This window comes from Mus musculus, chromosome 10, assembly GCF_000001635.26.
Source record: "Mus musculus strain C57BL/6J chromosome 10, GRCm38.p6 C57BL/6J".
Lineage (NCBI taxonomy): Eukaryota > Metazoa > Chordata > Mammalia > Rodentia > Muridae > Mus > Mus musculus.
Window position 1 is genome coordinate 53059096 of NC_000076.6, and position 23840 is coordinate 53082935.

General features: G+C 40.9%; 1 protein-coding gene across 1 annotated transcript in view; it reads left to right on the plus strand.

Annotated features, from left to right (window-relative positions):
* Positions 1 to 23840, plus strand: part of Slc35f1 (solute carrier family 35, member F1) — a 421122-nt gene that overhangs the window by 368595 nt on the left and 28687 nt on the right. The window contains exons 4-6 of the mRNA NM_178675.4: positions 3356 to 3515; positions 14359 to 14515; positions 18802 to 18854. Of these exons, the coding sequence (NP_848790.2) occupies positions 3356 to 3515; positions 14359 to 14515; positions 18802 to 18854 (370 nt within the window). The remainder of the gene's footprint in view (positions 1 to 3355; positions 3516 to 14358; positions 14516 to 18801; positions 18855 to 23840) is intronic.

Genomic DNA, 23840 nt, shown 5'->3' on the forward strand with positions numbered 1-23840 from the left:
CAGCTATTATAATGTCTGTCTGTTTTACTATGATCTGACCAAAGTCTTCACTAAGATGTTATGCTGGAGGGAAAAAAGTCACTAAAAACTAATAACCGATTTATAAATCATGGATGCCAAACAGCTTCTCATCTGTAGTGATAGGCACTATGGCAAGGCCTCACTCAGGTGTAGCAGCTCAACGTAGTTGCCATTGATTTCCACTACAATGCTCTTCAGGAGCACCAGTATTCATAACTACTGCTGGGACTACTGTGCAACCTTCAGTGAATCACTCTCTTGGGACTTAACTTGCGAGTGCCCAACTTTCATACTAGATTTGGTTCTTCTGCCCCAGGGAAATGCTACCCCAAAATGGTGTAGGACTGCTTTAAGAGCAAGGGCATGAGTGGTAACTTTCTTCAGATAGAAGCTGCAGTCCTGTAAAATGAAGAGTTGAAGCAGTACTCCAAATGCCACTAATAACTTGGATTACCTCTAATGTCATTTCTGGACATCATAGGTGTGTCCATCGTTCAAGCACCATTATTGAGCCCCTCTCCAGGTCAAGCACCAAACTTCTCTTGAACTAGCATCATATGAGCCACAGCTTGATGACACTCTTATTTCCCTTCTCTTCTTTGTAAACACCTTTCTTCCTTGGTTACCACTTGATACTGACAAATGAGGGTTTTCATACCCACACCATGGTGCTACAGGATACAGGGCTCACCAAGTGCTCTGGTGTTTCCAGTAATGCTGAGAGATAAAAAGGCTCACTTCAGCCCTTATCAAAGCCTGGATGATGTGAATGGAAGCCATCAGCTCTGTGGAAAGATTCCTTCCAGTCAGATGCCATCCCAACTGTATGGCAAATAGTGAAATATTTCAACTTAATCCAATCATTTTTTAATTTGCAAAATGAAACAGTGATTCTATTGTGTGCAGTGAACAATTTTCATTGGCAAACTGAAATTTCATTACATGGCATCTGAAGCCAGTTGTAAAACCTAACATCGTGCATATAATCACATCAGATAGGTCATTAACTTACATTGTTAATTTAACCATGCAGTGAGCAACTATGGGCTTCTCAGAACAATCCCACTAACTGCTGCTGCTTTTACAGAGCCCCTTCAGGAATGCTGTGTGCCTTGAGACAGTTCTCCCAATGCTACTTGGCATAACATTCACATGGTGCTTCATCACTATAGCTCTGGCATCTTACAGCAACCCTGGATATGATTGGGTACACTGAGTGATGTCATTTGGCAAGAGAACAATTTAACACATAGAGACACATGAGTATCTGTTCACATTACAAGCACCTTTGGGTATAGTGAGGATTCTGATTGCTGCTTATGCTGCCAATTGACTAGTTTGACATTCAGAAATACCATGTGAATACCAAACCTTTCTCAGACCTTACTGGTCTCAAAGGGTGGGTTTTGATGTTTCAAATCCTTAGAAATCTGTGTGTCCTTGTATAATAACTACTTCTCATGAGCCTGGTAGAATTCTGCATCTTAGAAATAGGCAAGTGGGTAAATCTGACTTTATGCAGAAAATGCCATGTTAGTTAAGTAGGCTTGCAATTGGTATTGTGAAGGAGAATAATGTGCAAGACTATTAGATGGGAACCAACTTCATCTTCAGATCCCAGAGGCTTCCTTGAGTGCACCTAAAGGGAAGGGACATGGGAGATTCAAGACTTAGAGTGAACCACTTCAGAAGTGGGAGAGCTCCAGGAGTAAAGGCTCTGGGGCTAGCAGGAAGGCCTTCTTCCCAGGAGGAGAGAATGCTAGCTGAGTTTCGATTGTACAAATGGGAGAAGTTGGCATGAATATGGATGCTAGACATTTAGAAGGTGGAAGTGACAGATTGTACTGATCAATGGGAGGTGGGCAGTGGGAGTGGAGGAGTAGTAGAGATGCCTGGCTTCTGCTGGCAGCTGCAGGATGCATGGCAAGTGCTGGGAATTCCAGCATGGATTTGTACAAGCTATAAGGCAAAGCATAAGTTTTTCATTTATGTTCCAAATGGAGGTTGATGTCTTGTGGAACATCGGTTTGTCTAGTGGAGAGACCCATCATTGGACAATGATTTTTTTTGAAGATTTACTGAAGTGATAAGGACATATGCACATCCAGGGAGCCTAAACATTTTAGAGACTTACATACAGTCTTTAGGGGCTTCATGTTTTAAACTACTTTGTTCCTTCTTCTTTCTTCTTTCCTCCTCCTTCTTTTCATATTTCCCTTTATTAAACTAATTTATTATAATTGAGACAGAACTTCACCTAGCTCAGGCTAACCTCCAACTCAGTGCATATTTAAGCATAATCTTGAACTTCATGTTTTTCTTCCCCTGAGTCTATAAGCACACACTACCATGACATGTTTTATGCTATGCTGGGGGAATTGTGCATGCTGGGAAAGCAATATGCCTGCTGAGCTGTATCTTCAGCCCATTTGTTTTTCAGACATGTTCTCTCTATATAGCTCAGGTTGGCCTCAGACCCTGCCTGATCCATCTGCCTCAGCTTCCCTTCTGCTTAGATTACAGGTGTGACCTACCATGCTCAACACCAAAATATGCCCCTATGCATTAACCCTGAGCTTTGAACTGGTGGCCAGGGAGGCCTCTTGGGGTTGTTGGTTTTTGCTAGTAAGTCAGAGCTCTCCTGGGTGTGTGATTGCCCAATGCCAGAGAGCAGGGGCTCTGGATCTCAGCACAGTATTCCTCTCCTGTCTCCATGTTGTCTATCCACCTCACTAAGGGCATTATATCAGCTCTCAGGGATTCATGTCAGGTGGGAGTCACACTATTTTTTGCACTGATATATACAGTGGTATTAAAAAAGAAACAACAACCCATCAGATTTTAAATAATTTTCAGTATTAGAAGAGAGATAATTGCCCAAGAAAAAGTAAGTATACATTTTCTAAGTTATGTTAATTTGAAAAACATTGTAAATAAAACCTATGGCCTCACCATCCATTTCCATATCTCCTCCTGAAGTGTTAGAAGCATGTAAAATGGCTCAAGGTGTTTTTCCATGGCCAAAGTATCCCCAATAACATTGTCAGGGTTCTGAAAAAGATGGGCAGCAGAGCTGGCTGGACACAGAAGAAGACAGGAAAATCCTCACCCCTGTCTAGTCTTATTCATTTGTCATTGTCCCTTCCTTCAGGGATATTAGTGATTAAATGAGGAACACAGCTGGCTTGTGTCTAAGTCTGAGGGGACTTTGACTGCCTCTGCTCTGGCTCTGAGCAAGTACTTTCCCTCGAAAAGCTTGCTGACTGAGTGCAACCTTTCCCTGTGTGCTGGTATCCCTGACTCTCACTGTGGTTTCTCTTGACACTCCCAATAGCTCCTGGACTGTTTTGTGATCCCGGTGGTGATTTTGCTCTCCTGGTTCTTCCTGCTGATCCGGTACAAGGCTGTGCATTTCATCGGCATCGTAGTCTGCATCCTGGGTATGGGCTGCATGGTGGGAGCGGATGTGCTCGTGGGAAGGCACCAGGGAGCAGGTGAGTCTTGGAGTGGCCACCAGGTCACACACCTCTATGAGTGGAACCAAAAAGAGACCTGAGGTGTCTGCACTTGGGTAGAAACAGGACTCCTAGGAACTTGGTTCTTCCTGTGGCAGTGTCCTGTTCAGGTTTTTTTTTTTTTTTTTTTTTGCCCCACACCCAAAGTAATAGCACATAGAAGGCCCTGATATATATGTCCTGGGTGAATATAAGATGTAAAATTCAGAGACATTAACACAGTGTGGAGGAAAGTTTTGAAGGTCAGAACCACTGGCCTGGAACAGTTTTCAAAGGTAGTATGGACAAGTTAATCAGCAACTCAGCCACAAAGCCCTCCCTGCTCCTCCTCACCCAGTCCCAGCTCTGCCAAAGGAGAGAAAGACAAAAAATCTCCAACCTACTGGGTAAAGGTTGCCTTACAAGCCAGAGAATGGGTACTTAGAGTCTGCAGACCAGAGTAGGATGTGCTGTGTGCCAGGACCTACCTGCCATCTCATGCATGTGTTTGTTTGTGTGTTTGTTTGTTTGTTTATCTGTTTTAATGGGAAGAGTTGTTACATTGATCACAGCTTGCAGACTTCTCAGGCATAGCGTTGTGATTTTGTGGCTCTTCAGAAGGAACCCTGATTCCAGTGGCTTCGGGAAAGACCTTCCTAATGTGTTTCAATTCTTCTGCAACAGAAAGAACTTTAGTTGGTGGCTCGGTGTCTGAAAGATCTCATGGGTCCAGGTTAGTTGAGACTACTGGTCTTCTTATAGAGTCTCCCTCCCTCCTTAGCTTCTTCCAGCTTTTCCCTAATTCAACTACAGGGGTCAGCAGCTTCTGTCCATTGGTTGGGAGCATCTGACTCTTTCAGCTGCTTGTTGGGTCTTTCTGAGGGCAGTCATGTTAGGCCCCTTTTTGTGAGCAGACCAAAGCATCAATAATAGTGTCAGGCCTTGGGGCCTCCCTGTGATCTGGATCCCAATTTAGGCCTGTCACTGGACCTCCTTTAGGACTTCTTGGTCTGGACTCACTCAGAGAAGATGCACATGACTCTCAAGAGACTGGAGGCCCCAGGGAGTGGGGAGGTCTGGTGGGGTAGTGATGGAGGGGAGGAACACCCTTATAGAGACTGGGGGCAGGAGAGGAGGTATGAGATGTGGATTAGTCAGAGGGTGGACCAGGAGTGGGATAAAGTCTGGACTGTAAAAAAAGATTAAATAAAAAATAAAAAAAGAAAGAGTTTTAGAAGACAAAAAATGTCAAGCATACAAACCCCTTTTGCTAGCATCAGAAGTGGAGTATAAAGTACTCACTTTCTAAAGGTCTTAGAATTGTTCTTTCTTCTAAAATGTTAATAATGAACGGTCAGAATTGGGGTGATTTGTTTTATGAGACAAGACTGCATGAAGCCCCTGAAATGATGTCCTTTATGTTGCATCTTAGTTGTTTACACACACACACACACACACACACACACACACACACACACACACACAAAGAACCTTCTTCAACCTCCGTTGTAGTCGAAATGAGAGAACACCAAGCTCTGGCAAAGCCAAGAGAATTATTCAAGGTCACAGAGCTGGGGTGGAAGGCCCTTCTTGGCTCTTGACCTTCCAGGCAAGCTCTCTTCCTTCCATATTGTTAACAGCTAAAGCTGCAGATTTCTGAGTTTGAGGCCAACCTGGTCTACAAAGTGAGTTCCAGGACAGCCAAGGCTATAGAAAGAAACCCTGTCTCAAAAAAAAAAAAAAAAAAAAACAAAACCAAAAAACTATAAACAGCTAAAGCTGCAACACAGAATAAAAGGGAGATGTCTTCAGTCTCCTGGACCTGCAGTTGAGCTATTATGAATCCCTACCTCAGCAGATGGTTTGGAAATACAAACCCACCATCTCCCCAATTTTCCTTTGAGAAACACTTTTTCTGTGGCCTATTGATACATAATGTATCAAAAGTCTGACTATGTGCTTCATACATAGAATCAGTGTTCTTGATAGTTTCTTTCAAACTCATCATATAGTATTCTGCCTGATTAAATGCCTAAGCTTTCTGGGTACTATATAAACACATATGAAACAGAAATAGATATCCTTAGTTACAAAAATTTTGACTATTGCTCTGGTTGTCCATTCTGGTCATCATCTTATTCCACAGTCAATCAAGACAGTTACAGTGTTTTGACCCTAAATAGTAAGTTAACTTTGAGTTGATTTATTAGATTATTGACACTAATCCTGTAAAAATGTTTTCTGGCTCTGAAGTGATAGGAAAATTGTACTAGTTAAGAAAAAGGCAGGAAATCCACTGGAGAGCCTTTCCTTAAGCGATCACTTATAATAGTAATGCAATAAACCACAGTGAGGTAGCACAGCACTGTCCTTATTGACCTGCTTGAGGCTCATGGCACAGCCTTTTGTGATATGCAAAGCACCAGTGATAAGAGAAATAAATCTGGTCACTGTAGAGCATATTCTGTACTACTAAAACAGTGCCCAAGAGTGTAGATGGATACCTCAAGGTCTGCCCAAATATGAATTCAAGGACTCATTGACTACACATACTTTATCTCTATAAACTATTTAATTGGGCAGAAAGCTCAACTATCATATATATCTTTTAAAACACACTGGTTCTGAAATCAATATAATTTTAAAATGTCTATGCATTATTACTAGGATTATCCCACTAGTTTCGTCTTTTACATCACAGTGGGTGCAACTGCATTAGCCAGCCAAGGTCACCAGGCTTTTCTGAAATACTTTTGTATTCACAAGAACGTTAATGAAACATTTGACTCAGGTAAATCCTTACAATCGTATTGGGAGCTTTTCAAAGGAAAGGAGAATATCTGATTTTTTTTTTAAAATATTGTTTAAACCCTGTTTCTCCTTAGATGAAGATTTTGACAATTCCATACCTAAATATACTGGTTTTAACCCATTTACAATTAATACTGCAGACAGTGGTCAAAAGCAGATACCCAGGCTCCTGGCATTGGGGACCTCACTTTGACACCCATGGAATACCTATCATGGGTATAGCCAGTCACCTACCATAAGAACTTTCTACACGATTAAGCTCTACAAAAGTATATTTCTTTGTCAATTTGGTGGGCCTACTATTTAGAGGCTCTATTTTCTCTTAGCTCCCATCTGCCCCTCAGGACTCTCTGAGAGACCATCCTTGCTCTTGCTGATGTGACTCATGGAAGATATCCAGTAGACAGTGGAAATGTTAGGAATGTTGAAATATTCATTAGAGCCCCAGAGATACTCCACAATGGCCTCTACTTTTCTAACTTGTGGATATAAAGAGAAAGGGTAAAAGTAATAAGATGAATACAAAAATGAAAATCATGCCCTATCCTAAAATATATTGCTTCTCCAAAAAGTAGCCCCTTTATACTATAATAATTGCACCTTTTAGTTCATTTGTGATAATGTTAACAATTTATTATTAGTTATAAGTCTATATTTATTTTAAGGAAAACAAAATACTTTTCCAGAGCCTGACAACTTAACACAATCAATTAAAAGTGACATTTTGTTGTTGTTGTTGAACACTCCCCATTGTGAGGCACCTTCCCATCAATTATCTCATTATAGTTTAATAGCACTGAAAAAAATTCTCATGTTTCATTCTCAAAAATCAAGGTAAACTGTGTCACTCAAATGTAAAATCTTTGCAATTTTTTCTATTCCACACAGTTCTTACTTTTCTATAATTGCATCTTGTTTATTTGAAGGTGTTTTTAAAATAGTTACTTAGAGTAAATAAGCATCCTAAATTGTCCAGGATGGTGAATTGATCTGACATGAAACTTTAAAGTTAAAATTGAGACCCATGAAAGCAACACAGTTGGTCCACTATCTAAAACACCAATGTATTTGAAGGAATGGATACATTTTCATCAAGGGACCTAGCTGTCTTCTAATATTTCCAAATAGTAAAACTGGTTCTTGAATTAGTGACACTCAATAATTTTTAGAGAAACTTGGCTCTTCTTCTAGTAACTCACATAGCAAATGTATTATGGGAACTAAAAGGGGGCCTGGGAAAGAGGGGGAAGGGAGGAGAGCCCGTGTCTGGCCAGAGTTCCACCTATGCTAGACAGGCGGACGCAGGAGGGCTGCCAGAAGCTTTCCACTCAGCCCCGGGTGGGCATCCAAGCCTCTGACCCACTTGACTGGAGGTGGACAAAGGGCAGCCCCTAAAACCAAAAGGGGCTCTAGGGTTACACCCTGTAGTCCCAGGGTTATGGGAGAGAGGGCATAGGGAAGAGAGGTTCCCACACAGGTGAGAGTCTGCACATCTGCACAGAGGCAGTGTATGGTTTTAGAGCTTTATTGCAGAAAGAAAGGGAAAAGAGAGAAGGTGGAGAGAAGAGACCGGCCGTGACCAAGAGGAGACAAACGGGAAAGGGAGAGGGAGAGGGAGAGGGAGGGGGGGGGTGAGAAGAGAGAAAGGCTAGAGAGGAAGAGGGAAAGAGAGGAAGAGAGGAGAGAAGAGAAGAAAGAGGGGGAGGGGAGGGGAGGGGAGGGGAGGGGAGGGGAGGGGAGAGGAGAGGAGAGGAGAGGAGAGGAGAGGAGAGGAGAGGAGAGGAGAGGAGAGGAGAGGAGAGGAGAGGAGAGGAGAGGAGAGGGACTTCTAGCCATGCTTCTCTTGTGGGGGCTAAAGTGGGAGGTAACTTAGACAGGAGCCAGAGTTCCAGAAGACATGAGAGAACTCCTTCCGTCCCATGTAGGTAAATTATCACCACTGGGTCCTGGGGTTCAACATCTCAGCTCGACTGGAGACCAGACTGTCTGTGCATAGTCCAATGTCTCACAATGTATATTTAAAAAATATTTCTGCTTTTTAAAAATATAATACAGAAAGCTAATTGAAATAATTGGAAACCAGTTATGGAAGGGTTGATTAGAAACCAGGAGTAGCCCAGAATGAAAAATGTTCAACTCACAGAGGCAGGTAGTTAATCACATAGACTGAAGCTAATGCCTTTTAAAAACATCATCTATGAACAAGTAGTGTGACATATTATGCTAAATATTTCCTACCTACTATTTTATTCTTGTAATAATAACAATTTAAAATAAACTAAATAAAATACAAGGAAGACTCTGTAGTTCATGGCAGGTGTGATTTATTCCACTCTACATGAATCGAAAGCTATCACCATTCAAAACTTTGCCATGTGAAGGACTCAGACATTTTATGCCAGACAATTTATTTAGACATTTTCTGGGAATTTAAAATAGTGTAGCACAGTACATCATGGTAGAAATACATAGCAGAAGGGAACTGTTCCCTTCATAGTGTTCAAGAAACAGAAAAAAAGAAGAAGAAGAAGAAGAAGAAGAAGAAGAAGAAGAAGAAGAAGAAGAAGAAGAAGAAGAAGAGGAGGAGGAGGAGGAGGAGGAGGAGGAGGAGGAGGAGGAGGAGGAGGAGGAGGAGGAGGAGGAAGAGGAGGAGGAGAAGGAGGAGGAAGGGACTGAGTCTTAATATCCTCTTTAAGTGCACACTCCAGAAGACGTAATATCTGTCTGATAGGTGCTATCTACTAGTAGTTCCACTTCCTGTCTAGATACTAAATCTTCACACATTGGCTTTCAGGAATATTTAGGATCCAAAAGATAGCCCATGCTATAAAATAACTTAAAAGTAACTTAAAAACTAATTAAAAGAATTACTAGTAAATAATAATAAATAACATGCAATATTTTATTAATAACTTCAAAATATTTCTGAACTTGAAATTATATACAATTATATTATTAAAAGTTAGCATTAAATAAAGGAAGATTTTAAAGTATTGATAAAGATATTTCTTTTAGTGGGCCATCCTAAAGACTAGCCGTATCTATAAAAAAGGTGACGGGGGTTCTGCTTGTTTATTTTCCAGAGGACCTGAGTTTGATTCCCAGCATGCACATCTGGCATCTTACAACTCCTTGTAACCCCAGTTGCAGGATGTGACGTCCGTGTGTGCACATGGATAAAATTAAGTCTTAAAAGATAAACAACTGAGGAAGACTATTCACTAAAGGCAGTGTCCATCCTTTAGGACTTTAATAAAATAGGCTGATGTTCCTTTCATCCTGCTAAGATATTTCATTATGACTTCGTTTTCCTGAATCCACTCACATAAAATTAATTTTGCTAAGAGTTCTATTAAGAAGCCCTTCTGTATTTCACTACTACAACAATAATTGATATTCGTAACAATGACTTCTTGTCATGACAAGATTCTGAAATGTTTCTAAAATGAAAAGCAACTAAAAGATGTGCTTTAGAATTTTAGGTATGGACCATGTCATGTTCAAACATTTTCATACTCCCATAGTTGACATATAAAGATTAACCAGTTGCTGAAGATTTCCTGTCACAGAGATCTTCATTTCTCTAACAGTGGTGCCCAGGGACCTCCCCTTAGGTCTCCTTTCTCATCAGGGCTTCATTAAGTTCTTGCTCATCGGCTGATAGTGATGGCAGCTCCCCAAAGACTCAAAGAAATCTTTCAACCTTCCCAAAATCATGTCTTCAGTTTCCTTCCCTTGAGAATAACTCCAACAAGCTGTTGTCTTACCTTTCAGAGTCTCTTCCTCTCTCTCCCTCCAGTCCTTAACAGGTATAGGAAGTTGCCTGGGAAAGGGTGATGCCATTTAGCATAGAGATGTAATCTGAGGCAACCATATAAAGAACTCTATGCCAACCCTGCCTTCATTCATGTGAATCCTCTATCTATAGGATGTTCTATGCTCCCCAATGAGTAGTGACTGCCTGCTTCTATAGTTTTAGAAATTCAGATGATCTCAGCATTCAAAGGTTTTCTAGATGAGTCTCTTCCTGAAGAGCACTGTTGTAGTTAACACACTTCCCGTCCTTCTCTCCTCTCCCAGAGCTGTACATTTGCAGAGCAGGTAGCTGCCTGGCACCCAGTGCACAGAGCCAGAAGCCACTAGAGTCGAGGGTTCACCAGTGAAGCTGCTCACACTATTTATTTTCACTCTTTCTTCATGGCTTCTATCTATACTGCCTGAAGTGGGAAGAGGTTGCCAAACTATAGGATAATGTATTTATTAAAAAATTGGACATAAACTCAAAAATTGGACAGAACCAACTCAAACCAAGTTTGAAACAAATGTGTTTTTAATTTAAAAAGAGAAATTACTAATATTATGGTGAATTTATATGTTTGTATATCAAACATATAAATTAAATTTATATACATACATATTTATATATTATATTTTATATTTTTTCTTTTTTTTAATTTAGTTTTTACTTTACATCCACCTCACTGCCCCCTCTCCCTGTCAGCCTCTCCCACAAACCTTTCCATGTCCCCCTTCCCCTTCTCCTCTGAGCCAACGGGGTGGTCCCCTCTGGGTATCCCCCTTCTTTGGCACTTCAAGTCTCTGCAAGGCTAGGCAAATCCTCTCCCACTGAGGCCAGACAAGGCAGCACAGCTAGAAGAACATCCCACAGACTGGCAATAGCTTCTGGGATAGCCCTCGCTCCAGTTGTTCAGGACCTGCATGAAGACCAAGCTGCACACCTACTACATATGTACAGGGAAGCATAGGTCCAGCCGATCTATGTTCTTTAGTTTATGGTTTCAGACTCTGAGAGCCCTAAGGGGTCAGGTTAGTTAACTCTGTTGATCTTCTGTGGACTTCCTATTCCCTTCTGGGCCTTTAGTCTTTCCTCCTGTTTTCCCATAAGAGTCCCCAAGCTCCATCCACTGTTTGGCTGTGGGTGTCTGTATCTGTCTGAGTCAGTTGCTGGGTGGAGCTTCTCAGAGGACAACATGCTCCTGTCTGCAAGCATAACAGAGTATCATTAATAGTGTCAGGGGCTGGTGCTTGCCCATGAGATGGGTCTCAGTTGTTGCTTGGTCATTTCCTCAGTGGCTGTTCCATCAGTTCCTGCATTTCTTGTACATAGGATAAATTTGGGGTTGAAAGTTTTGTGGGTGAGTTGGGTGTGTCTCTAGTGATCTACTAGGGTTCCTTCCAGGCTACAGGAGGTGACTTCTTCAGGTTCCATATCCCCTATGTTGTAAGTCACAGATAAGGTCACCCCCATTGATCCCAGGTCTCTGTCTTATCCTGAAGATGCCTCCTACTCCTCACCCTGTCAGTTGCAGATTTCCATTCATTTTCATGGCCATCTGGACAAATCTCCTGTCCTTCTCCACACCTAATCCTAAACCACCCATTTTTCCCCATCCCCTTTCCCACCCAGTTCCCTCCCTCTATCTGCCTCTTATGACTATTTTATTCCCCCTCCTAAGTGATATTGAAGCATCCTCACTTGTGCCTTCATTCTTGTTTAGCTTCTTTGGGTCTGTGGAGTGTAGCATGGTACCTGTATTTTATGGCTAATATCTGCTTATAAGTGAGTACATACCATGCACGTCCTTTGGAGACTGGGTTACCCCACTCAGGATGGTATTCACAAGTTCCATCCATTTGCCTACAAAATTCATGTTGTCTTTGTTTTTAATAGCGGCGTAGTATGTCATTGTGTAGATGTACCACATTTTCTTTATCCATTCTTCAGTTGAGGGATATCTAGATTTTTTCCAGTTTCTAGCTATTAAGAATAAAGTTGCTATGAACACAGTTGAGCAAATGTCTTTGTAGGATGTTGGACCATCATTTGGGTCTATGCTTAGGCATTGTATAGCTGGGCCTTGAGGTACAACTATTCCCAGTTTTCTGAGAAACCAGCAAATTGATTTCCAAAGTGATTGTACTAATTTGCATCTTACTACCCTGGCTCCACATCCTAGCCAGGAAGTGCTGCCTCTTGAGTTTGTTGATCTTAGCCATTTTGATGGGTGTAAGATAGAACCTCAGAGTTGTTTTGATTTTCATTTCCCTGATGACTAAGAACTTTGAACATTACTTGAAGTGCTTCTTGGCCATTTGAGATTCCTCTGTTAAGAATTCTGTTTAGCTCTGTGCCCATTTTTAATAGGGTTATTTGGGTTGTTGCTGTCTAACTTCTTAAGTTCTTTGTAAATTTTTGTTATTACCACTCTATTAGATGTAGGATTGGTGAAGATCCATTCGAAATCTGTAGGCTGACAATTTGTCCTATTAACACTATCCTCTACCTTATAGAAACTGTGCAGTTTCATGAAGTCCTGTTTATCAATCGTTAATCTTAGAGCCTGAGCCATTGGTGTTCTATTCAGGAAGTTGTTTCCTCTACCAATGCATTCAACAGTATTTCCCACTTTTTTTTTCTATGAGATTTAGTGTATCTGGTTGTCTTGGTTTGGGTTTTCTGTTGTGAACAGACACCATGACTAAGGCAACTCTTAATAAGGACAACATTTAATTGGAGCTGGTTTACAGGTTCAGAGATTCAGTCCATTATCAAGGTAGGAGCATGGCAGTGTCCAGGCAGGCATGGTACAGGAAGAGCTGAAAGTTCTACATCTTTAACTGAAGGCTGCTAGAAGACTGGCTTCTAGGAAGCTAGGAGGAGAGTCTTAAAGCCCATGCTCACTAATGCCTCCTATTAGTGCCCTTCCTGGGTCAAGCATATACAAAGCATCATACCAGTTTTATGTTGAGGTCCTTCATTCACTTAGATTTCAGTTTTGTGCAGAGTGATAAATATGGATCCATTTTCACTCTTCTACATGTAGACATCTAGTTAGACCAGCACCATTTGTTGAAGATGCTTTTTTCCGCATTGTGTGGTTTTGACTTCTTTATCAAAAATCAAGTGCCTATATGTCTGTCAGTTTATTTCTGGGTCTTCGATTCAATTGCATTGATCAACCTGTCTGTCTTTGTACCAGTACCGTGCAGTTTTGATCACTTTTGCTCTATAGTACAGCTTGAGGTCAGAGATGGTGATTCCTCCTGAAGTTTTTTTATTGCTGAGAATTGTTTTATCTATCCTGGGTCTTATTTTTCCATATGAAGTTGAGAATTGCTCTTTTAAGGTTTATTAAACATTGTGTTAAAATTTTGATAGGGAATTCATTTTTTTGTGTTTTTATTTTAAAAAGAAATTATTAATATGGTGAACTTACATATTTATACATTAATATTTATATAACATGTAAATTAAATATATAATATTCATATATTATATTTTATATATTGTATTATATGATTTTTTCATTCTGAAATTGTTTCAGAGAAGTAAAACTCTTATAAACTCTGTAAGTCCCCTTGTGCACTTTTTTAAACAAAATTATTTATTTGTTTTTGTTTTTGTTTTTGTTTTTTGAGACAAGGTTTCTCTGTGTAGCCCTGGCTGTCCTGGAACTCACTCTGTAGACCAGGCTAGCCTTGCACTCAGAAATCTGCCTGCCTCTGCCTCCCGAGTGCTGGGATTAAAGGCGTGTGCCACCACTGCCTGGCCTACTTGGGCACATTTTGCCCATGGTCAAAAACATAGTGTTGACTACTGTCATGCCTTCTCTCCCTGCATAGAAATGGTAGAAAATGACTGTTGGATTTATAACAGATTCACAAGACAGCCAAAAAGTGCCCTGAAACAAAAAATAGTATGCATACATATTAGTGTATATTTGCAGAAACCTTCCTAGACAGAAACGTGGGCATTGAAGAGAATTAAGCAAAAACTTCATTCTTAGAGGAAACTTCCAGTTTTATGAATATAAGTAGCTTTTTATATCCCAGCACATCTAGAAAACACATTTTAAAAATCTTTATGGTGATTTTGGTTGTAAATTGCTGGGCTTCTTATGAAAGTATCAGAAAAAAAATAGAAAAAAAAAAGCTCCTTTTTCTGGTGCTAGGTCCTTGTGAAGAAATTTTTCTGAGTCTCCATCTGCTTTTTTGTTTGTTTGTTTCCTAGGAGAAAATAAGCTGGTAGGAGACCTTCTGGTCTTAGGAGGAGCCACCCTGTACGGGATCTCAAATGTCTGGGAAGAATCCATTATCCGAACCCTGAGCCGTGTGGAGTTCCTGGGAATGATTGGTCTCTTTGGTGCATTTTTCAGTGGAATTCAATTGTGAGTAAGAATAACAAGAAACGTAACAGCTGTAAGAAGTAGATTGTATTTTTACAATTCTTGGCCTTAAAATGTAAAAACCAAAATCACCAAACTTCCACCGTAAGAGCTTACTAAATCTATAAACTATATCCTTATTAGTAAATTACTTCCAAACTAAAGAATTATATTATAAATTATTATAAAACATTTCATAGGTTTTCTAGGATAGCAAAAACTCTTCTCAAGGATAAAAGAACCTCTGGTGGAATCACCATGCCTGACCTAAAGCTTTACTACAGAGCAATTGTGATAAAAACTGCATGGTACTGGTATAGAGACAGACAAGTGGACCAATGGAATAGAATTGAAGACCCAGAAATGAACCCACACACCTATGGTCACTTGATCTTCGACAAGGGAGCCAAAACCATCCAGTGGAAGAAAGACAGCATTTTCAACAATTGGTGCTGGCACAACTGGTTGTTATCATGTAGAAGAATGCGAATCGATCCATACTTATCTCCTTGTACTAAGGTCAAATCTAAGTGGATCAAGGAACTTCACATAAAACCAGAGACACTGAAACTTATAGAGGAGAAAGTGGGGAAAAGCCTTGAAGATATGGGCACAGGGGAAAAATTCCTGAACAGAACAGCAATGGCTTGTGCTGTAAGATCGAGAATTGACAAATGGGACCTAATGAAACTCCAAAGTTTCTGCAAGGCAAAAGACACTGTCTATAAGACAAAAAGACCACCAACAGACTGGGAAAGGATCTTTACCTATCCTAAATCAGATAGGGGACTAATATCCAACATATATAAAGAACTCAAGAAGGTGGACCTCAGAAAATCAAATAACCCCCTTAAAAAATGGGGCTCAGAACTGAACAAAGAATTCTCACCTGAGGAATACCGAATGGCAGAGAAGCACCTGAAAAAATGTTCAACATCCTTAATCATCAGGGAAATGCAAATCAAAACAACCCTGAGATTCCACCTCACACCAGTGAGAATGGCTAAGATCAAAAATTCAGGTGACAGCAGATGCTGGCGAGGATGTGGAGAAAGAGGAACACTCCTCCATTGTTGGTGGGATTGCAGGCTTGTACAACCACTCTGGAAATCAGTCTGGCGGTTCCTCAGAAAATTGGACATAGTACTACCGGAGGATCCAGCAATACCTCTCCTGGGCATATATCCAGAAGAAGCCCCAACTGGTAAGAAGGACACATGCTCCACTATGTTCATAGCAGCCTTATTTATAATAGCCAGAAACTGGAAAGAACCCAGATGCCCCTCAACAGAGGAATGGATACAGAAAATGTGGTACATCTACACAATGGAGTACTACTCAGCTATTAAAAAGAATGAATTTATGAAATTCCTAGCCAAATGGATGGACCTGGAGAGCATCATCCTGAGTGAGGTAACACAATCACAAAGGAACTCACACAATATGTACTCACTGATAAGTGGATATTAGCCCAAAACCCAGGATACCCACGATATAAGATACAATTTCCTAAACACATGAAACTCAAGAAAAATGAAGACTGAAGTGTAGACACTATGCCCCTCCTTAGAAGTGGGAACAAAACACCCATGGAAGGAGTTACAGAAACAAAGTTTGGAGCTGAGATGAAAGGATGGACCATGTAGAGACTGCCATATCCAGGGATCCACCCCATAATCAGCATCCAAACGCTGACACCATTGCATATACTAGCAAGATTTTATCGAAAGGACCCAGATGTAGCTGTCTCTTGTGAGACTATGCCGGGGCCTAGCAAACACAGAAGTGGATGCTCACAGTCAGCTAATGGATGGATCACAGGGCTCCCAATGGAGGAGCTAGAGAAAGTACCCAAGGAGCTAAAGGGATCTGCAACCCTATAGGTGGAACAACATTATGAACTAACCAGTACCCCTGAGCTCTTGACTCTAGCTGCATATGTATCAAAAGATGGCCTAGTCGGCCATCACTGGAAAGAGAGGCCCATTGGACACGCAGACTTTGTGTGCCCCGGTACAGGGGAACGCCAGGGCCAAAGGGGGGGAGTGGGTGGGTAGGGGAGTGGGGGTGGGTGGGTAAGGGGGACTTTTGGTATAGCATTGGAAATGTAAATGATCTAAATACCTAATAAAAAATGGAAAAAAAAAATAAAACATTTCATAGGTTTTGAAGATGATTTTCAGGAGATAATTAAAAGTTTATGCTTTCTCCCAGGGAGTAGGATATAATTTAAAAGAAGTTCCAAGCAAAGGACAAATGTTATGATTTGATACACTTCTAGTGGGGTATGTTTACTTATTAGTGACAGCTGCTAAGAAATTTCTATTTTAAAATTGGAGTTTTCCCAAGGAACTGAAGGGGTCTGCAACCCTATAGGTGCAACAACAATATGAACTAACCAGTACGCCCAGAGCTCATGTCTCTAGCTGCATATGTAGCAGAAGATGGCCTAGTCGGCCATCATTGGGAAGAGAGGCCCCTTGGTCTGCAAATTTATATGCCCCAGTACAGGGTAAACACCAGGGCCAAGAAGAAGTGGGAGTGGGTGGGTAGGGGAGCGGGGGGGGGGGATATATAGGGGACTTTCAGGATAGCATTTGAAATGTAAATGAAGTAAATACCTAATTAAAAAAATTGGGAAAATGGAGTTTTACTGGAGAGATGGCTCAGCAGTTTAAAATACTGGCTTGCTTCCAGAGGACCAGGGTTCAACACTCAGCACCTGTATGAAAGCTCACAGTCCTCCACAACTCTACTCCTAGGGGGTCTAATGCCCTCTTCTGGTCTCAAGGTATACATGTGGTGCAGACATAGACGTGCAGACAAACATCCATACATGTGAAATAAAATGAAACAATATTTAAAAATAAAATTGCCCTTTTATAAGTGTTCTTCATTGCTTTTACAAGATTGAACCATACTTCAAATTCAACTATCAGAATTTAACTTTCTCTTCTCTTAAAAAGGCAGAATGTATAAAACTGAGGTTCACTAAATGTCAAAAAGGGAAGTGCATCGGATTTTCACTATTTCCAAAATTAGAGCAATAGTCATTCCTTAATGTATTATCTAGTCTCTCAGAATTTGTTGTAGGTGAAGAATACTTTCTACTAGTAAGGAGCACTTTTAATTCATGTGAGGAGTGAAGTCTAGTTTCTCCAAAAGAGCAATTGTTATTCCATGAAATTTTTTTCTACGAAACAAACTCTTTGAAATTATAGAGGTTTATTGTCAGAAATTATAACAAAAAAATTTGGAGGAAAAAATTATGGTAACACCTGATATCACACTTTGTATATTGGATATTCCCAGCACATTTCTCAAAATCTAAGTGTCCTGAAATACTGATGTAAACTCTCTAGCAGGCAAGACGTAGAAATGAGAAAGCAGGGCATTTATCTGAGGATCATTATAAAAATGTAATGGTGTTGTATAGCGCCTAGATTTGCTGATTCATGTTTGTGAGAGGGAAAAGGATTGTTTAGATTAACCACTCTTGGCCAACATCTTATAGATAGATAGTTAATTTTATGCACTATTATTATGATTGGGTCCAAAATATATACCCAGAGATTCGCTGCTCTTTTGCTTGGTCATAATCTATCATAGCTAAAGGAGCTCTGTGGGATGCACCCCTGCCAAAATAAGTACTTTGTGTTCTGAACGAGATATATTGAGTGTGTACTGGACTCAAACCCCTGCTGGCAGAGTAGTTAAAATGGTGCCAACCTCACCTCCTACTCTGCCTCTCTTTACAGAGTGATTCTCAGAGTTCAGTCTTTGGACCAGCAACACTGCCATAACCCAAGAATTGCTCATCAGCATTGCATCTCCCTAAGCTCTGCAAACGTCACTGAATCTGAAGGTCTAGAGAGGAGGCCCCAGAGACAGTTGTTTAACACTCCAAATGCCTGTGAGACACAAATGCCTATGTAACTCTGAGACCCACTACTCTATTGAAGGTTTAGTGAGTAAATTGGTCAATCCTGTAAGCATGGGATTTTCTGAATCTTACTATTTGCTTCTCTAAAGCACATGAACAAAAAGAGACTGAACCCTAAAAGTCTGTTTGGTTGAGGACAGTGAGGTTTAACTTCTCCCAGACCTTTTATTGCTGCTGGCCACATTTAGTAAGACCTTTCAAGGAGAGACCACAGGCTATCTCTTCAGGGGTCAATTCATTTTTAAAGTTCAATTGATTCCTTTAATCGTTGTGTAAATATGGTAAATAACAGGAAAAAAAGAAGTAATGTGCATGATTGTCTTGCCCATTTTCTTTGACTCTACAGAGCCATCATGGAACACAAGGAACTGTTAAAGGTACCATGGGATTGGCAAATAGGTAAGGATCTGCTCATTTAAGATGGGTTGGTTGGTTGGTTGGTTGGTGGCCTGGTTTGTTTTTGTTGTTGTTTTGTATTATTTTGGTTTTTTGTTTTTTGTTTGTTTTTTGTTTTTTGTTTTTTTTTGATTTTGGGTTTTTTTTTTTTTTTTGTGTGTGTGTGTAAATCTGAGACATTTGTTTGAAAAGTTGTGTGGCTAGAGAAGGATGGAGCAGAAGAGGAGGGGATTTAGAATGACAGGTGACAAAAGAAGATGAAATTACCTTGCCATGTTGGAAGTCCTTCACACATTAAGACTGGATTTCCTGAATCTTTTCATGCCCTGCTTGAGTGCCTGCCAGTTAGCACTGCCTAGGCGTTTTATGGAAGTTACAGAAGTGTGTTATTACGTTAAAGACAAACCAGAAAAGAAAGGCCCTAGGCAGTCGTGATGCAGAAATGAGAGCAATTTGCTCCAGACAAGAAATACAGAATTGATGTGATCATTAAAAAGTAGCATTTTGGTAAAGAGGAAAACTGAGCTTAACAAAATGCATGAGAAGAAACACAATACTAGGCCTTTGGGGCTCCTTAGAACCTTTTCAGAAGGGAACACTTAGATTTAAGAAATTATTAATTGATCTCTAACTGGCCTTGGAAACACTAGACAGGCATTTAACTACTCAGTAGACATCCAGGATTTCTTAGATTTCACTTTGTCTCAAGTCACTTTCTTCTAAAAACTTTTAGGGTACGGATTACCAGATCCTTGGTGATATTCTTATCACCTAGGAGGCAAGATCTTGGAGAAAGCATCCCTCAGTTCACTCAGGAATTCTGTTGCAAGGCAAAGGATTGCAGCAGTGAACATGAGTTGAATTCAGGCCCAGTGGGGCAGTGCTTAAAATATATGAGCCAGATGAGTGTAAATCAGGGTTAGGGGTGTATAGGTGCTGCGCCTCCACCTCCAATAGAGGTAACTTTGGTAGAAGTGACTGCATCAGAATATTTTCCTTCCACTGAGCAAAAGATCCTTGACATATTCCCTCACACCAATGTATCCACCCCCAGTCCATAAGCATTCAGAAAGAACTGTTTTTCTACCAACATTATGCTCTCTGGTGGCTGAATGAGGGACAGAAGGTTACGGATGGATTATCTCAGTGTCTTTAGACAAGAGCTAACCAACCCTTATATTTGTCCAGAGTCCTCCATTTGTTTGGTTCTTGAGGATGGACAGGAAATGCTGTAATTAAATGAAAAGCAATAGAAAGGAGGGAGGGGGAAGAGAAGAGAGGGGCTACAGATTCAATGCAATCCCCATCAAAATTCCAACTCAATTCTTCAACGAATTAGAAAGGGCAATCGGCAGATTTCATCTGGAATAACAAAAAACCTAGGATAGCAAAAACTCTTCTCAAGGATAAAAGAACCTCTGGTGGAATCACCATGCCCGACCTAAAGCTGTACTACAGAGCAATTGTGATAAAAACTGCATGGTACTGGTATAGCGACAGACAAGTAGACCAATGGAACAGAATTGAAGACCCAGAGATGAACCCACACACCTATGGTCACTTGATCTTTGACAAGAGAGCTAAAACCATCCAGTGGAAAAAAGACAGCATTTTCAACAAATGGTGCTGGCACAACTGGCTGTTATCATGTAGAAGATTGCAAATTGATCCATTACTATCTCCTTGTACTAAGGTCAAATCTAAGTGGATTAAGGAACTCCACATAAAACCAGAGACACTGAAACTTATTGAGGAGAAAGTAGGGAAAAGCCTCGAAGATATGGGTACAGGGGAAAAATTCCTGAATAGAACAGCAATGGCTTGTGCTGTAAGATCGAGAATTGATAAATGGGACCTCATAAAATTGCAAAGCTTCTGCAAGGCAAAAGACACCGTCAATAAGACAAAAAGACCACCAACAGATTGGGAAAGGATTTTTACCTATCCCAAATCGGACAGGGGACTAATATCCAATATATATAAAGAACTCAAGAAGGTAGACTCCATAAAATCAAATAACCCCATTAAAAAATGGGGCTCAGAACTGAACAAAGATTTCTCACCCGAGGAATACCGAATGGCAGAAAAGCACCTGAAAAAATGTTCAGCATCCTTAATCATCAGGGAAATGCAAATCAAAACAACCCTGAGATTCCACCTCACACCAGTCAGAATGGCTAAGATCAAAAATTCAGGTGACAGCAGATGCTGGCGAGGATGTGGAGAAAGAAGAACGCTCCTCCATTGTTGGTGGGATTGCAAGCTTGTACAACCACTCTGGAAATCCGTCTGGCGGTTCCTCAGAAAATTGGACATAGTACTACCGGAAGATCCAGCAATACCTCTTCTGGGCATATATCCAGAAGATGCCCCAACCGGTAAGAAGGACACATGCTCCACTATGTTCATAGCAGCCTTATTTATAATAGCCAGAAGCTGGAAAGAACCCAGATGCCCCTCAACAGAGGAATGGATACAGAAAATGTGGTACATTTACACAATGGAGTACTACTCAGCTATTAAAAGAATGAATTTATGAAATTTTTAGGCAAATGGATGGACCTGGAGGGCATCATCCTGAGTGAGGTAACCCAATCACAAAGGAACTCTCACAATATGTACTCACTGATAAGTGGTTATTAGCCCAGAAACTTAGGATACCCAAGATATAAGATACAATTTGCAAAACACATTAAACTCAAGAGAACGGAGACCAAAGTGTGGACACTTTGCCCCTTCTTAGAATAGGAAACAAAACACCCATGGAAGGACTTACAGAGACAAAATTTGGAAGTGTGACGAAAGGATGGACCATCTAGTGATTGCCATATCCAGAGATCCATCCCATGATCAGCTTCCAAACGCTGACACCATTGCATACACTAGCAAGATTTTGCTTAAAGGACCCAGATATAGCTGTCTCTTGTGAGACTATGCCAGGGCCTAGCAAACACAGAAGTGGATGCTCACAGTCAGCCATTGAATGGACCACAGGGCCCCCAATGGAGGAACTAGAGAAAGCACCCAAGGAACTAAAGGGAACTGCAACCCTATAGGTGGAACAACAATATGAACTAAGCAGTACCCCGGAGCTCTTGTCTCTAGCTGCATATGTATCAAAAGATGGCCTAGTTGGCCATCACTGCAAAGAGAGGCCCATTGGACTTGCAAACTTTATATGCCCCAGTACAGGGGAACACCAGGGCCAAAAAGGGGGACTGGGTGGGTAGGGGAGTAGGGGTGGGGGTATGGGGGACCTTTGGTATAGCATTGGAAATGTAAATGAGCTAAATACCTAACAAAATATGGGAAAAAAAAAAGAAAATGAAACAAGCTGCAGGGGCCAGAGCATGTGCCTTTGTGACTCTTGAAGTCTGGACTCTTAAACATGACTCATGCTTCACAGTACTTCACATACAGTGATCGGGGAGGATAAATTAATTCAATATTGATAGTAATGGCAGTAATCAAAAGGAATTCATCCTCTAATTATGTAAATGTCCTGTACATGTCCGCTAAGACTTTGTCATAATTCAGGGTTAGTTAAATGTGCCATCACAAGGTAGTTTTACTCTAAGCTCGCAGATTGCCATTAAGACATCAGTCCCCTGCAGCCCAAGATCATGAAGATTGTGCAAAAGGCTCATATCACAGGGCATCAAATTAATTCCTGGTTGGAAACAAGGTTAAAATGGCCTAGATATAGGATCAAATATACTTTTTTTTTTCTTTCTGAAGCACTTGTATGCTTGGATTGGAGATTTTATACCAGAGCCACCTTTGTTTCTGTGAGCTCACTCTGATCAACTACAGGGTTTGGTTGTCTATCTCAGTTATAGGCGTGTGACATCCAGTCAATCACTGGTCAGTAAATGAGCAGGTGAATAAGGGGCAGCAGAGGAGGTGGCTCTCTCTCTCTCTCTCTCTCTCTCTCTCTCTCTCTCTCTCTCTCTCTCTCTCTCTCTCCCTCTCTCTGCTGTCTTTATAACAGACAATGGAAGCAGTAGAGAGCACAGCAGAGGCCTGAGTCTGTGTTACACTGTCTTCTGAGGAACTGAGAGCTGACAGAGCAGCCACTAAAGCTCATGGACCAAAGAGTCTGGGAGACACTAGGAAGGTCACCATGCTGTTACCTCTTCCCCACAGACTTCAGGAGGTCATCCAAGGCCTTACAATCACTTCCCAGTAAAACACACACAAACACACACATACACACACACACACACACACACACACACACACACACACACGCGCGCGCGCGCGCGCACGCAAAGGAGAGTAGATTCCAAGACTATCTTCATTTATCATTATCTGCCAAAGACTTCCCCCAATCCCTCTCTATCTGCAACTCTAATATATCTCACAGAATCTCTGCATCAGCTCCTATGTTATCAATGCAGAGAGTATTTTTTTCCCTATTGGGTAAATAGGAAAAGAAATGCTTTATGTTTTCTGGATATGAAGATTATTTCTAATGGATGATTGTGAACTAATTTCAAGATGGAGTAACTAAAAGCAAGACAATTGTTTTCATCTCTTTGTTTTACTCTACTTAGCAGGAAGACTACTTGTGGTTATTTAATCAGTAAACTCAAGTAAAACATAGGACTCAATATAGCCGAGCTGTCCTCCCTGAGCAGGAATGTTAGCTCACAGCCAAAAACCTAGTAAACGACTTAAATATAGCCTTTATCTCATGTGCCAGCTTGTGTTAATGGGTATATGAACAACCATAAGCGTATGTGGAAGTCACCTGTGGAGGAAAGGGATTTCTGGGGGCCAATAGACATAGGTTTGGCTTACATGAGCGCACCCTTTCACTTCTGAAGTTATGGCTGATGATATTTTTGTTATCTTACCTGGCAATGGGATCATGTGGTCCTAGAGCAGGGAGGTCCAGGGAGTTCCTTGGAATGCATTGAAGAGTGCTGAGAAGATGGCACAATAGGCAAAGTGATGGCTGAAAGAAGTATGAGGACCTAAGGGCTG